General features: G+C 55.5%; 1 protein-coding gene across 17 annotated transcripts in view; it reads right to left on the bottom strand.

Moving 5' to 3' along the window:
- Window positions 1–15,769, bottom strand: part of TNS3 (tensin 3) — a 214,607-nt gene that overhangs the window by 41,355 nt on the left and 157,483 nt on the right. For 15 of the 17 annotated variants that reach the window (XM_026501953.4, XM_026501970.4, XM_057304562.1 and 12 more), the window contains 3 exons: window positions 14,119–14,291; window positions 13,137–13,263; window positions 12,966–13,049 (listed from right to left, as the gene is read on the bottom strand). The exons of the other annotated variants lie outside the window; for them this stretch is intronic. In XM_026501953.4, the coding sequence (XP_026357738.2) occupies window positions 12,966–13,049; window positions 13,137–13,263; window positions 14,119–14,291 (384 nt within the window). The remainder of the gene's footprint in view (window positions 1–12,965; window positions 13,050–13,136; window positions 13,264–14,118; window positions 14,292–15,769) is intronic. 17 annotated transcript variants of the gene reach the window in all.

The raw sequence follows: 15,769 nt of genomic DNA, 5'->3' as shown, positions 1-15,769 counted from the left end.
GTCCTCCCTCTGGCAGCTCGCACAGTGGCTCGGACAACAGTACACCTCATTCTGAAACCCCACGTTGCTCCTGGCGCCTGCTTTCCCCTCGCTGACAGCCCTGCTTCTCCCGGGAAGCCAGGGTGCAGCACATGGGTGCAGCACATGGGTGCAGCCTGGGGCCTCTGTGGCCGGGCCAGCCGACCTCCCTTGGGCCCTGGGGCGGACGGGACAGCCCTGGAATGGGGCAGGCGCGCTTTCTTGGTTTTAGCAAAAGAATGTGCTGTGCTGGGAAGCAGCCCGGCTCCCAAAAGCCACACATCTGTGAAGCAGGCTTTCGTCTGCCCCAGTGAGTCTCCGCAAAGACAAAGCATGGCTTTCTTCTGGAAGGAGGGGCCCTCCCTCTGGGGTCTGGGGCGTCTCTCGAAGAGTCTTAGGGCCCTGAGGGCTGTCGCCAAGTGACAGGGGACACGGGGAGAGGCAACCTCCTCCCAAGTCCAGGCTCCCCGGCTCCCTGGCCCTGGGACTCTGCATCTCCCCCGTCCCCTCCCCCCTTCCCCTTCCCCCACCGCTGGGGAGTTCGGGTTGCAGCCTGGGCCCCTTTGTGGGCGGAACGCAGGGCCAAGAGCGCGGCGCTTACCTGGGCAGCGCGGGGCGCCGCTCAGTCCATGGAAGGGCCCGGGAAGTTGTAGGCCAGGCGGAAGGCGCTCAGCAGGCTGTCCCAGGCGGCCCTGTGAGTGAGCAGCGTCCCCCACCCCCGGGGCAGGGCGACTCTGGGTTCCGGCGTCCCGGGGGGGTCGGGGCGGGACGGGGGCGGCCACCTCCGCGGAGGCCCATTCAGAGGGCGGCGGGAGAGCGCGGCAGGGAAAGAATCCGGGACTGTAGCGCGCGGGCCGGGCCGCCTGCCCAGTCGGTGCCTCCAGACGCGGCGGCCCCGCCTGCTCACTGCGCGGTCCGCTTCCTCTCCAGTCCTTTTCCCTTCTCCCTGCTTTAACCTCTTGCAAACTCCTAGCTGAAACCCTCCCCAGCTCTGGTCCAGTCCCGAGGCCAATGTCACCCAGGGGACGAGCAGTGAATATGGAAGGACCCCCCCCAAAACCGGCACAGCGGGGCCTGCTGCCCCAGGACCTACTCCTCCACCACCACCTCCCCCAAAGTGGACCAGAGCCCCTGGGATCTACCGCTCACAATGAAGAGGCCTCCACCACCCACTCGAGTCTCTGGTCATCACTGCCCCACCTAGCAGGGTACCCTGGATGGGGGCATAGCGCCCACCGGGCCCCCACCAGGGGTCTTCCTGAATGCAGCTGACTCGGACACCCCCACTGGACAGCCTTGACAGCCTTACGGAGTCTCTAGCTCTTAGCTGGGGCCCCTCGCTGGCACTCTATTCCACCAACAGGCTGCTGGCAGGCCTAAACATTACGTTCCTCTCTTCCCTTTTCTCTCTTCATGTTCTCTCCATCCAAAAGGCCAGCCCCCCAAAACAAATTGGTGAAGAACTCCTATACACTCTTCAAAGCCCATTTCAAATGACCCTGCATTTTTCCATGACTCGGAACACCATCCCCAACAGTCAGATGGAGGTATGTGCTCTATCCCTCGTGGCCTGAAACCGAACGAGTCCGTAGAGCACAGAGGAGGCACGTGGCCTTCGGGACCAAAGCTCCCAGAGGCAGACGTGCGTTTCTCGGTGTAGGCCCATCAAGCACAGCACGCGGAGTCGGCACTCACCTGGCCTCTCCTGCCTCACGGGTCGGGCACAGACCCGCTCATCCCTCAAATCCCAGCACCCATCCGGCTGCTTCCCCTAGAGCCCCCCTTGGAGGAGGAAGTGCCACATCCCTCCCAGGACGCCCATTTCTTGCTCTCAGCCCAGCGGGGCCTCCATCCAGAGCGGGCCTCTATCCAGGGCCTCCACCCAGAGGGACCACGCGTGTGCGCACAGGTCAGCTGCCAGCCCGCCTTCCTGAGCCGCCCCCCCGCCCAGCCCCAGCGTGCCCCTCCGGCCCGCTCATCACCGTGGTGGAAGCCGACAGGTACGAGCCCCTCACAACACGGACCCACTTCTCTGAGCTCCTGGCCAGGAAGAGCCCGGGGACAGCTGCCCCAGGTCTGGGCAGGGCACTTCCTCCAGTTTGTTTACGTGCCTGTGGCGGGGACAGCAAGGCATCTGTCGGAAACGCCTGACCACGGCCCAGCACAGCTTCAGCCGGCGGATGGACGGGGCCCTTCCCGTGGCCTGACTCTCCCTGAACAGAAAGGAAGATGAGCGTCGTGCAGCCAGGCCCAGGAAGGCGCTCCTCAGGGTGGGCCCTTCCCGTGGTGCCCGGCAGACGCCACGGGCTGACGGCCGTGGGCCACCCATCGGGAGGGTCGAGGGGAAGCAGGACACATTCTCTGAAACACTGCTGTTGTGCAACTTCGTGCAAGTATTCCATGACCGGGACTCCCCGGGTAGGAGTCTACAGACACCGAAGAACCTTCTGGAGATGGGTCTGCCCAGCCTGCCTCCCCTCTGTGCTCGGCGGTGGCGGCAACAGTGCAGATCTCGTGGCTGCACTCCAAAGAAGTCAGGAAGCTGTCCCCTGAAACTGCTGTCCCCGCCTTGCAAGAGGACCTGGGTCAGCGGGAGGCCACCCCTGAGCTCACCCTCGCTGGGCCCCCACAGGGTCACCCCAAGGTCAGTGGGGTCACAGATCAAACGTGGACGTGGCCGGCTGCCCTCCCTCTGCACGCTCGCTCAGCCAGCCCGCACCAGCCCAGCAGGTCCTGGCGGGGCCTGCGGTTCAACCGGTGAAGCCGAATCCAACGCTGACGGCTGGGGGATCTGCGGAATGGGTGTGAGGACTTAGTGCGTGACGCAGGGACGGAAGTTCGGGAGAGTCACAGGAAAGCTGCGGGGATGAGGGGGGGCCACTTGTGCAGACTGCGAGCTTCTCCCGTGAATGCGAAGGGGACTCCGGGACCACAGAGACGAGAGTCTGGTGACCTGCACGCAGGTCTCCAGCAAGGGCTCTGCCCTAGAAACACGGAACTAAGGGGTCTTGGGAAGGCCCTGCGGGACACACACGGGACATGGATCCTCAGGGGTCCTGCTTTCTCGGGGATCCCCCGCCCGCCAGCACCCGGGGAGGCATGATCCGGGCGGCTTCCCATCCAGCCTGACGATCTGCTTTTGCAGAGAAGGGATGAAGAGCAAAGACAAAGCTGTTATACTCTGACTTCACGGCAGCCCGGCGTCAGGGTCCTCCAGTGCCCGGTCGGACTGCCTGCACCTGAGGGCACGCAGAATCCACCCCCAAGCCCCCCACCAGCACACGCTGGGCCTTGTTGGAGCATCGAAACATTCTCCAAACTATTGAATTCTTATCTCCCTGGCTCCTGGGTTTTCTATAAACTGGCTCTTTCTCTACGTACGCGCACATAAGTGCACGACTCGTAATCAATGCTCAAAGAGAAAAGGACCCCTCCATCGAGGCCTAACCAGGAATATGCACGCACACTATGCATTTAGGCATGCACTGCACATGCGTGTGAACACGTGTTAAAACACAATGGCATTTAAACCCAAGATGGTGTTTCCTCATTTAATCAGGGAGATTTGGTCAGGGACTCTCTGGGTCAGGGACGCACCCTAACCTGGGGGCTCAGGTGAACACCCCCAAAGGCTCGGGGTGGTGGGGGGCACAGCCAGGAACGAGGGGCGAGAGGCAGATGGCATGTCCCCTGCTCGTGCTCTCTCTCTCTCTCTCAAATAAATAAATAAAACTTAAAAGAAAATAAAAGTTGTCCTGAGAGGTCCCACAATCAGACCACAGAGCACCAGGGAGGCGGCTTGGGACCCCAAGTCTGTCCCCCATGGGTTGGGGCTGGTCCCGCACTCTGGCTGGCAGGACTCAGAATCGGGGGATGCGCAACCCCCGCCCCCACCAGGGGAAACACAGAAGAACCTCTACTCTGAGATTCAAGAACAGTCCGCCAGAGGGGGAGGAAATGAGCAGATTCAAATAAATTGGGAAAAACAAAGATCCCTCTAAACCAAAAGCAAGCACACAAAGGACGGCATTCATCGCAGCCGGGAAACGGTCCGCTCACGTGGGGACACTTCCAGGCCGGCCTGCTGCGGATGAGGTGTCCGCGAGAAAGGCCAACACGGCGTGTTTTCAGAGCTGCATTCCACCCAAGTGAATGAACGCTCTCATTCCCAGGCCGGGCTGCACACGGACTCCAGCAGCCCGCTGGAGATGTTTATTTTTAAATAGAGTTTCGAAACACTCAACTTTTCTTTCTTCGTTTTCCTAATCGGGGGCCCCGGGGCTCAGGGGCCGGTGCACTCGTGGCTAATCCACACCAGTTACTTGGGGTCCACCGTCACCAGGAGGCCTTCTCCAGCATGCACCGGGTGTCACGGGCGTGCACAGACATGGGTACTCCTGTCCGGGTCCCATGCACACTCCTCGAGGTGAACACATTACCAGGACTATGCAAACGTGCTTGCCTGCAGGATGGGCAAGACGCCAAGTCATTCGGGGCGTCTGCAAACGTCACGCGTGCTCACATTCAGCACATGCCTTCATTCCTGTTATAAACATTCTCATCAGAAGTTCATAAAATTTCAAAAGAAAAGCAGAGTCGGGCACAGGAAGGAAAGGGGATGCTTGGTAGAAGTGTTTTACAATTTGTCAAGCTTTGAAGAATGACAACTTTTTTTTTTTTTTAACAAAAATAAAGCATTGGCTCAAGTACTCTCTCCGCCTCCCTCTCTCAACAAGAAGGTCCTGGATATGCCCTCTGGCAAACATCACCCATCTGAAACCATGGCAAGCACACCCCTGTACCCCGAGGCTAGCAAAGCCCCATGAGCTCCGTCCTGCCCAGGGATCAGAATCCCTCCTGGTCCACACGGCTGCCCCCTCAACCGGAGAGGGGACATTGCTCGCGTGACAGCCAGGGCCCCAGAAGGACCAGCCCTGCTTCTCAGAACAACGAAGACAAAATGGAAATTGTATCAAGTGTAAAGGCGTCCTCTTTCAAGAAACTAACATCGCCTGTCAATCATTTTCACTGACGCCAAAAGTCCCCCCCATGGTCTCTAAATGCCACCTGCAAAGCCATCGCTGAGGGCAGTGGGGTGAAACCAGACAGAGGTGGGGCCCTCTGGGGACCGCTGCCCTAACCACCACTGAGCTGTTCATGCTCCCTGCGGGTTTCACGTTCTGTGAATTTCACCTCAATTAAATGAATCTCTCCCGGATCGAATCCAAAGCTGGTGTACATCAGAGACAAGTTCTGTGATGAAACATCCCCTCATTCTTTCCCACTTACGTGGTGAACATCAAGGCTCAGTCTGAGGTCAGAAAAGACAGACTGATATTCTGACCTTCATCTTTCTCTCTCTCTTTCCTAAAGAAGGCGTGCGATTAAACCACCCCTTCACTGAAACTCTTTAAAACTTTCTTGAAGAAGCACATTTCCTACTGAGGTTTTAAAAGGTTCTGCACCCGGTTCCGGTGTGTGTGGCTTACCCCACCCCACCACACAGCCCTCCCAAGCCGGCTGGGCCCCTACAATCCCCCTCGACCCCGAAACCATCTGCCCAGAGACACAGTCAGACCCACAGGTCGAGAGTCGGTCCCCCAGCACCACCCTCCCCCACACCAGCCCCAAGTCCAGGCTGTCACCTGGGTTCTGAGCTAACAGCCACAGACCAGAGGTTCCCATGACCCTTCCCTGGGTTGGATGAAGTTCCTGGAGTGGCTCACAGAACTCAAGGAGAGGGTTAACTCCCTAGATCACTGGTTTGTTATAAAAGACAGAAGGAAGAGCCGCCCAGGACGGGGTCTGGGGAGGGGGCGCGGGGCTCCCATGAGGGGCTCCCATGCCCCCTCAGGGCTCACAGTCCCCACATCTCCGTGTGCTCACCAACCCAGAAGCTCTCTAACCCTGTCCCTTTGGGAATTTATGGAGGTTTCATTACAAGGACGTGATTGATGAAATCATTGGCCATTGGTGATTGATTCAACCTGCAGCTCCTCCCCTCCCAAGGCCAGGGGGTGGGGCTGAGAGTTCCCACCCTGTAACCACGTGGTCGGTTCCCCTGGCAACCAACCCCCCCTCAGATGCCCCTCCCTCCATCACCACGTTAGCATCACAAGAGACCTCTTCCTGCTCCTCTACTTAGGGAATTCAAAGGATTTGGGAAGCTCTGAGCTGGGAAGGGGCAGAGAGACCAAATCTGTCTTTCTTACTAGAAATCACAGTATCATGGTCTCACATCTGGAATTGCCAAGAAGTCTAAGGATGGTGTTCCCGCATGCCCGTGCTTCCCGGGGCGGAATGCAGACGGGTCACAGGTGGGTCACACCTGCGGGTCTCCGTCCTCACGGGGCTCACTGAGTCAGGAAGCCTCGCAGCACGCCCTCCTGGGTTCAGCTCCTGGCCCAACCTGCCCTCCCCATCCAGTCCCCAGTCCTTCCCTTACCACCACCTCCGGGAGAATTCAACAGTATTTAAATTCATGTTCAAATGCTGATTATGTGGGTAAGTGTTTAAAGGTCCCTCACTGTCCTGGAACCCGCAGTGAAAGAGAAGCTTACTGCCCCCCCCCCCCCCCCCACGCAGGAGCAGGTCAGGCGAGGCGCAGTCCTGGGCTCTGACCCCCACCCCCACCCCGGACCTTGGCTTCTCATTCCAGTATTGGCCTCTACACCTGGGGCACGCTCGGGCATGCTTTCTGATTATTCTACTGTTCAGGGCAGAGAGGCCTTTCTGTAAGGGGCAGATGTGAGGGGCTCATGGCAGGGGGCGGGCCAGGCAGGCTCCAGGGACACCTGGCACTGAACCTAGGGGGGCAGGTGACCTGGAGGAAACCAGAACAAAGGACACATGAGCCAGGGAGCAGAGGGCACGGGCCGCACCCAGCCACAGGGCAAGGTGGGCCTGACCTGCGACAGATTCCCTCTGTGACTAAACCAGAGTCAGGGTCCTGGGAGCCTCTTCTCCAGGAGGCCTCGACCTTGGCCTTGGCTGGCTCTCCCTGGAGGGCCTGGTCTTAGCCAGGATTCTGCAAAGTCATCTGTACCCAGCCCGCCCAGCCTCTGCCCTTCTGCAGCAAGAATCCTGTTGGGCCAGTTTAGCAAGAATCCCCCTCCCCCTGGCATCCGTTTCGGGAACTTTCCATCCACGGACCTGTCCCTCTGCTCTGGGGTCTCTGCTGCTGCCACAGGACCAGAGGAAATCTGTCTTTCCCACCTGCAGCTGGTGCCTGTCTCCCTTTGTCTGACACCTGTCCTGTGGGTTGTCCCGAAAGTAACCTGGAGGCGCTGGGTTGATTGGGACTCAGCCGACACCCCATTATCTTTGATGCCTTAAGACACCGGGAGAGATTCTATGCAGTTAAGTGTTGCACTAACAGTGAGCTGATGGGACTGAGACCACAGCAAGAAAGTCAGAAACCTTTGATTTCTCCCATAGCCTAGTTAGGGCATACTGAACCCTGCAATCCTTCAAACTCCAGACCTCCTCACCAGCACACCACCAGGAGGAGTTCGCTCTCCCCACTGTCCCTGCTTCTGCGCTGCCCCTTCAAGAGGACAGGACTGGTGAGTGGGAGTGCCCTGGGCACACGTGTGGACTGCACCCACATTTACTCACCACCGAGGGCTCCCAGATGTATACTTTAACTCCTCAATATATAAAATTCCACACTCGGACAGAAGTAGGCAGCACGTTACAATAAAGCTCCAGACACTCCACCCAGCTTGTCAGCTGGCAGCCAGTACTGTTTCAACCACACCCCCACTGTCTCCCCCAGCGGGACTGACACTGAATTTGTGAGTCAGAGATCATTCCTGATTCACACGCAGGGGTCAGGAATTATACAGAGATGCCCCATAACACCAGGGTACAGGCTTTGGTGCAAGTGTTGGTCTATTTCTCCAGGATAAAAACTTGGGGCTCTTTGCTGAATCACAGGCAGCTGTATATGTAGGTTTTTTAAGCAAGTGCCAGATGGTCTCCCATGGAAAGGCTGCACCATGTCCCACCCCCACCAGCAGGACAGGAGAGTTCCAGTTTCTCCACATCCTCACCAGAACTTGGTGACACCACTATTTTTTTATTTTACCCGTTCTGCTGGGTCCATAGTGATCTCTCACTGTGGTTTTAATTGGCATTTCCCTGGCGGTAATGGCGCTGGGCATCTTTCCCGTGCTTATCTGTCCTCTGTCCATCTTGTTCAGTGAGAGGTCTCTTCCTGGCTGTTACCTGCTTTCTGATTGGGTTGTTTCTTTCTTTACTGCCGAGTATTTAGAGTGCAAACTATTCTCTCCGTCTGCAGTCTGCCTTTTCACCTCTTAGCACGTTCTTCCTAGAGAAAATTCTTTCAATTTTGATGAAGTCCTACTTTATCAATATTCCCTTTTATGGATTGCGCTTTGGGTACTAATCTAGTCACTTTCGAGCAGCCTGGATCCCAAAGATTTTCTGCAGTGTTTTTCCTAAAGTTTTACAGTTTTATATTTGTCTATGATCTCTTTTAAGTTAATTTTAGTATAAGATACAAGACTTTGGTTGATGTTCATTTTCCTTTGGACGGTGAGCGCCATTTGTTGAAAGGACGGTTTCTCCTTCATTGACTTGCTTTGCACATTTTCAAAAAAAAAAAAAAATCAGTTGGGCCATATTGTGTAGGTGTATTTTTGGGTTTCCGATTCTGTTTCACTGGTCTTAAGTCCATCCCTCGCCCCACATCACATAGTCCTGATTACTATGGTTACCTAGAAAGTCTGGAAAGTAGTCAATCCAGGCCTCCCACTTTATTATTTTTCAAAATTATTGTAGTTAGTCTACTTCCTTTGCATTTCCTTATAAACTTTAAAGTTTCCTTGTCTATGTATAAAAAAATCTTGCTGAGGGACGCCTGGGTGGCACAGCGGTTAAGCGTCTGCCTTCGGCTCAGGGCGTGATCCCAGAGTTCTGGGATCGAGCCCCACATCAGGCTCCTCTGCTATGAGCCTGCTTCTTCCTCTCCCACTTCCCATGCTTGTGTTCCCTCTCTCGCTGGCTGTCTCTATCTCTGTCGAATGAATAAATAAAATCTTTAAAAAAAAAAATCTTGCTGGGATTTTGATGGGAACTGTGTTAAAACTGTACATCAGTTTGAGAAGAACTGACATCTGCACCAGGGTCTTCCAATCCATGAACATGGTACGCCACTCCATTTATTTAGATCTTTGATTTCTACCATGGACACTGTGGAGTTTTCAATAGATGAGTCTTGCATGTTTTCTTAGGTTTACACCTTATTATTTTGCTTTTCTGATTTATTATAAATGGCACTGTATATTTAATTTAGGTCTGTACACGTTCACGGCTCGTCTATACAAATATAATTGATTTTTGTGTGTCTCTCTTGTGTCCTACAACCAGGTGACGTCCCTTATTTGTTCTGGAAGGTTTTTTTTGTTTTGTTTTGTTTTGTTTTTTTTGTAGATTCCTTGGAATTCTCCACATGGATAAATCATGAATTTGCAAAAAGGGACAGTTTTATTTCTTTCCTTCCACTCTGGTCTGGTATCTCCTTCTCTTTCATGACAATACTGTAGAACTTCCAGCATTATGTGTGAGCTGCAGGGTTGCAGTAGATCCCTTCTATTAGGTTGATGAACGTCCACTCTGTGCTGTTTTGCTGGGAGTTTTTAGTTAGAACAGATGTGGAATCTCTCAAAAAAATTTTTTTTGCATCTATTGATAAAAAAAATCATATAACTTTTTTTCTTTATCCACTAAACATGATGGATGACACTGATGGATTTTGAAATAGTCAAAGAGCTTTGCATCCCTACAATAAATCTTACATGGTCAAGGTGTGAAAGTTTTTAAATACACTATTGTTCTATTTCCTTGTATTTGGGTATGGAATTTTGTGTCTGCTTGTAAGGGAAAATGACCTATCATTCCCTTTTTGTTGTCTTTGTCTGGTTTGGGTACCAGGGTAACACTGGCTCCATGGAATGAACCGGGATGCGTTCCTTTCCCTTCTAGATTCTGGAAGGAGTTGTGTAGAATTAGTGTTAATTCTTTACATGTCTGGTTGAATTCTCTAGTGAAACTGCCTGGCCTAGAGATTTCTTTGGGGGGAAAATGGTACCTTATGAATCAATTTCCTCACTAACTACAGGACATTCAGTGTCTACTTCACACTGGGCGAGTTGTCGCAATGCAAGCCCATCGCGAACCGCTGCGTGTGGTGCTGCCGTCCTCTTCCTATCTGCAGGGTGTGCAGTGAGGGGCCCCTTTTATTCCTGGTATTAGCAATTTGTGTCTTCCCTATTTTTTGTCCGTCTTTTGAGAGATTGACCAACTCTCTCGATCATCTCCAAGACCCTGCTCTTTTTTCATTTATTTTTTTCTATTATTTCCTTGTTCATAATTTTAGCGATTTCTGCTTACGTTTTTAATATTTTCTTCCTTCTGGCCATCTTTGGGTTATTCTTCTTTTTCTAGGTTCTGGGAGCAGGCATTCAAAGTCTTCGTTTCAGATTTTCTCCTTTTCCAATGTATATGTTTACTGCCATGAGGTTCCTCTCAGATCTATCTCACCACTTGTAAAATATTTTACTTTTATTTTATTCAGCTGGGTATACTTGTGATTTCTGTTGTGATTTTCTCTTGGACCCACAGATTATTTACAAGAGTGCTGCTTCATTTACAGATGTTTCGACATTTTCCCGTTACCTTTCTGTTACTGGTTTCTGGTTGGATTCCCTGCGTAGCATCCATTCTCTCTGCTCCGCGAAAGTCTGTTCCACAGCCCAGGATGTGGTCCATCCGGGTTCCGTGGTCCCAGGCCCATGGCCAGTATGTTTCTTTCCTCCACTGCTCAGCTGTTCTGGCATCTGTTTGACATACCGAACTATGAGAAGCACAGTTATTCCATGAGCAGACTTAAATCTGGGCCAAGACCTTCTGCGTCACTGTCACTTCTGGTTTAGCTGAGAAGAGTGCAAACCGAGCCCTGTCTAACCTGACAATGTGGAAAAAACGCCCCTGACTGGGGGGTGAGGCTGACCGGTGTGCAGTCCCGGCTTTGTCCCCTGCCCACTGTGTGGCTCAGGCCATGTGCTGAACCTCTCTGTGTCCGTTTCCCCACCTGTGAGTGGGACGACAGGGACAGCGACCCCCGTAACGTGACCACAAGAGACAGAAATCATGCTGTGAAGACCATGGGGCAAACGTCATCTCCACGTGAGCTCCTGCGGTCACCACCCAGGGTGCACACAGCTCGAGGGACTGCCACATGCGAGCAGGGCCCTTGTGTTCTGCCGGGCCTGCAGCACCTCTGAAGTCTGCGCCCTGGGGGCGTCTCGGAGCCCTTCATGGACCAACGGCATCAGGGACAGCCAGATTAGAAATCCAGAAGACTCACAGGTGTTCTTAGGATGCACTAGCTCCGCCTTTAACGTGTTCGCCTTTCCTATGTGACATCAGAGCCCTACTTCTCCCACATGGGTGTTTACACAGGGAAGCCTCTTAAGGCGCACTGGCCGCGCTGACGCCGAACGCACGCTGGGTGTGCAGGCCCGGGCGCCACACACAGACACGCCAACCACATCTGCCCACGGCCCCGATGCCGTGGGCCGGCACCCATGCTGAGCACACCAACCTCATTCCGCTTCCCAGGCCTTTCTCAAGTTCTGGAAGGTTCCATATTCCCCTGTGCTCCTCCACACAGTGACCTTAGAGGCCAAGTCAGGGGCTGCACCTCAGTCTGAAGGTTTTCTCCGGTATTTTCCTTCCTCGGGCTCATCATTCATGTCCCACAGCTGTCACCAGCATGTCTCCCAGACAGCTGGTCTAAATACGCTGAAATGAGCCCTCAGTTGTGGTCGGCTCAGGGAGGAGGAGAGGGATGAGTGGAGGCAGAAGCCATGTGTTTGCTGCCCCCTACACCATTCCAACGCAGAAGATGCACGACGTCGTGCGTGCATCTCTGCGCTGACACATGCTGGGACGGGCGTCTCCCGTGTGACGCTTCCACAGCACACGGATGCACGAGACGCACTGTGCGCCCTCCCCTTGCCTACGTGTCGGCCCCCGCTGCCAAGAAAGGTGGGCGGTTTAGCCTCCCCACTCTGCGTGTAGAGAAGCATGTATGGTCCTAAAGCCAATGGGGACCTTTGGGAGAAGGAAAGCCCTTCCTGTAAGTGACACACAGATCTGGTTTTCTCTGGGGAAAGAAGGGACGTGGCACCAGCTGTCGTCACTATGACCTCCGCGGGGTGCCTGATGACCCCTCACAGAGCCCTCACGGGCCTTCCCCAGGGCAGAGAAGCAGCAGCAGAGAGAATCTACAAGCACACAGAAGAAAGATTCTAAAATGCATGCAGGGCTTTGGCTCCACCCCCTCTCCATGCCTGAGGTCCGCTGTCCTGGACCCTCAAGGCAAGTGGGGGACGTGTGCAGGAAGGAGTGCAGACTGGCCCCATCACTGCTGCTGGGTTGCTCTTCCCTTCCTGTGGCCTGCGCGCACTCGAGAACCATGCTGATGATGGGAAGTATGCGAAGGCCGCAACAGACCCATCCCAGAGGTCGTCTCCACCCTGGGGAGATTCAGGACCATGGGCCAGGGTGTCCGGCCGCCCTGAAGCGCAGAGCAGAGAGCTCGCTGACCCCACAGGCCCCAGCTCCTCTGTAAAGGGTGGGGCGGGCATTCCAGCTTCTTCTTCCAGCAACAAGAAACGGCAGGAGGAGTTGAAAACCACGGACACTGCACCCTGAGCATCCACGACCCTTCCCCTTGCCCGCTGGGCAGACCTGGGGATTCACAGAAGCGTGCCCACAAGACACAGGCTGTGGTTAACCCCCAGTGGGCCACACTTCCCGGGCAAGAGTCCTCCTCACTTTCGAGGTGTCCGAGATGTGGTGCCCACAGACACATGTCTGCGTGAGACGCCCGAATGGAGGAAAGGAGGGATTCTTACCATGAGCTCCTCTGTACAGACCGCCAGCGCTGCCCACTTGCGGCCCGGGCGGGGTGAACGGCGGATAATGTGGGGGTGTCGTCACTGGAAAAGAAAGCACAGCGAAGTTCTGTCGCTGCGTCCTCTCCGAATGGGTGCCACTGTCCACCGTGAGCTTGGCTTCTCGCTTACCATACGGTGTTTCTGGAGACACGGGAAACGCTGGCGTGGGAGAGGCGGAGTCAGCGCCACCCTTGGTTGGAGTGAAGGTCCTGCCGCTGATCCCGTCGGGGTCTGGAGGGTACGCGGCGGCCACTGTCTGGAATTGGCACAGGGAGTCTGGTGAAGGCCACCTCCTGACAGTGGGCCTGAGGTGGCCCATGCCACACAGAGAGGGGCCGGGTCCCCATGCACAGTCCTGCTCCTGGCGGCCACAGGCCCAGGCTGGCGCACAGCGAGGGGCCAGGGGTCCAGGTCCCTGTGCACAGTGCAGCCGCTGGCAGCCACTGGGAAGAGCTTCAACAGCTCAAAGGAAGAGGGAGTCCCTGCGGTCCATCCAGCTGCTATGGTGCCAGGCAGACAGAGAGCAGCACCGGGGAGGCGGGCACCCGGTGGAGAACAGGACAAAATCATCCCTGCCTGGGCTGTGCTCCCAGGCAGTGAGACCACGGCACAGAGAAAAGACCCGAATGATTTGTCCAAATATCTCTTTTCTAAGCTAATCTGGGCTCCAACTTTCCGCCTCAGCAATGAAGAACACACTGTCGGGAACGGGCTCATCGTTGGGGTTCCAACCTATCTTACCGTATTCCAATTCAAAACCTGGAAGACGCCCCATGGATCCCACCATGGGGGCCCACAGTCACGCTGACCCACTTTCTTCCTGCCTTCTTCCTGCAGACCAAGACCCTGGGAACGTCCGTGTCCCCCCGGCCACTGCAGTGAACCCGTGAGCTACCTGCACGCTCCCCACCTACCCCCACCGCGTGGTCCGGGTGCAGAGGCCCAGGGGAGCCCACAGTGGCCATGCCGTGACTTCCAGCACCTGGGCTCTCCCAACCACACCCCTGCCTTTCCAGGAGGAACCCCGTCTGCAAGACGGGAGGGAGGCGGGGTGGCAATGGGACCACGATCAGGAAGGGCGCAGGTCCAGCTGTCAGGGGGCCGTGCCTACCTCCTTGGCGTCTGCTGGAGACAGGAAAGGTGCCAGGCCTGCAGCCTGGTCTGCACTGGCAGTCTTTCCCCATCCACATTTGGAGAAGGATGGCTGCCCCCCAGCATCGTTATCATACTGCCCGAGGCTCAGCTTCCGGAATCTTCCACCCAGCATCTCGTCCCCCGAGGAGCCTGACAGGAGAGACACGTGGGCTGCAGGTGCTTTTACCAGCAGAGGACAGAGACCCTAACTAAAACCTGACTATAATTTCCCAAGACACTCAATTTTTTCTAGTTCCAGAGCATTTTCAGCTCCCACTGCCCGTTCCCCTCCCCCTGCCCCTGGCGAACTCCCATCTTGCCAGGTCCAGATGTTTTCGACAAACGGAACCATTCACCGAGCGTCCTCTGCTCTCTGGCTTCTGTCACCAAGCGTGATGTCCCAGCCTGTCACTACCAGAACCCACTTTTGTTCATTTCCCGCTTCTCCCCGTGTTGGCCCCAGGAGAGACCTGGGAGCATCTGCCTCCCGGTGCCTCGCACACGGCAGAGGCTCAGGAAGCTCAAGGGAGAGCACCTGAGGCCGGGATGCAGCCTGCCCTCCCCTCGTTGAGTGTGCGCGGAGGATTCTTGGTGGCTGCGACGCAGGACCGCAGTCTGCGCTCCGGTATGTATCACTTTTAAAGTCAGAAAAGCAAGATGCCTGCACATCACCTGAGTTGAATAATAAGATACTTCACACCTATTCTCTGAACTGTATTAAAGAATCGGCTAATTATCCAGCCGTGCCCACGTTTTCCCTTTTCAATGAAGAAGTCGCATCCGGAGAGAGAGGGAAACGGGAGACCAGATGAAGGCAGGAGAGACTCAGGCTAAAGCAGCAGGTGCGCTCAGCCCTCCACCGGGAGGGTCGTGTTCTGAGAAGGACCACGGGGAGAAGGGGCAACAAGCCTTAGGCTCCTTCTGGGGGCCTCCCGCAGGCAACGAGCCCGGGTGCTGAGCCCTGGACACCCCCGCACCCCCTGCACAGCCCCAGCCCCAGGCCCACTGTTCAGACACTCCCCCTGCCCCGCTCTGCCCACCTGCTCCTTGCTGCTTCCCAGACTGTAGCCAAGACACGGGGACCTCAGTCACAGAGGACGTTGCAATCGATGCAGAAAACACAGCAACCCAGGACCACAGAGTCTGCAAAAACCTCCAGTGACCTGAGCATCCACCCACAAGCCCTGGTCACATGCTCTCCGCGGTCCCCACAGAGGGTTGGTCGGGGAGCAGCTCTTCCTCTGCTGAGTGTCGTGAGCCTGTCCCGCCCAGTGACCCCAACAGCCCCTCTGCTGGGCGTCACACGTCTTCACATTGGTCTCCTTTCCTCCTGCCACAGGACACCTCATACCCTGGGCCTTAGGGCCCCCCTCCCCAGGCTTAAAGCGGGGCAGGTGTCCCTGGGAGGCCTCCTTGCTGCCATCTCCAAACACCAGCATTTCTCATTTTTGCAAATTCACTTTATTCCCGGGGAGGGGGCGGCACTGGGTTCAAGGACAGGATACACGTGTTCGTGAATACACTGATCACTGGTAACTCAGAACCCACTTGTATCTTACACTACGCTAGGGTGATGCAGACCCCTCGGGGTAACCTAGTCTGATCTTGTCTGCAGACGAAGAGCCCGA

The sequence above is a fragment of the Ursus arctos genome, unplaced genomic scaffold, assembly GCF_023065955.2.
Source record: "Ursus arctos isolate Adak ecotype North America unplaced genomic scaffold, UrsArc2.0 scaffold_3, whole genome shotgun sequence".
Taxonomy (NCBI): Eukaryota; Metazoa; Chordata; class Mammalia; order Carnivora; family Ursidae; genus Ursus; species Ursus arctos.
The sequence above is the reverse complement of the archived record's forward strand: the minus strand, read 5'-3'. Positions and strand labels throughout refer to the sequence as shown.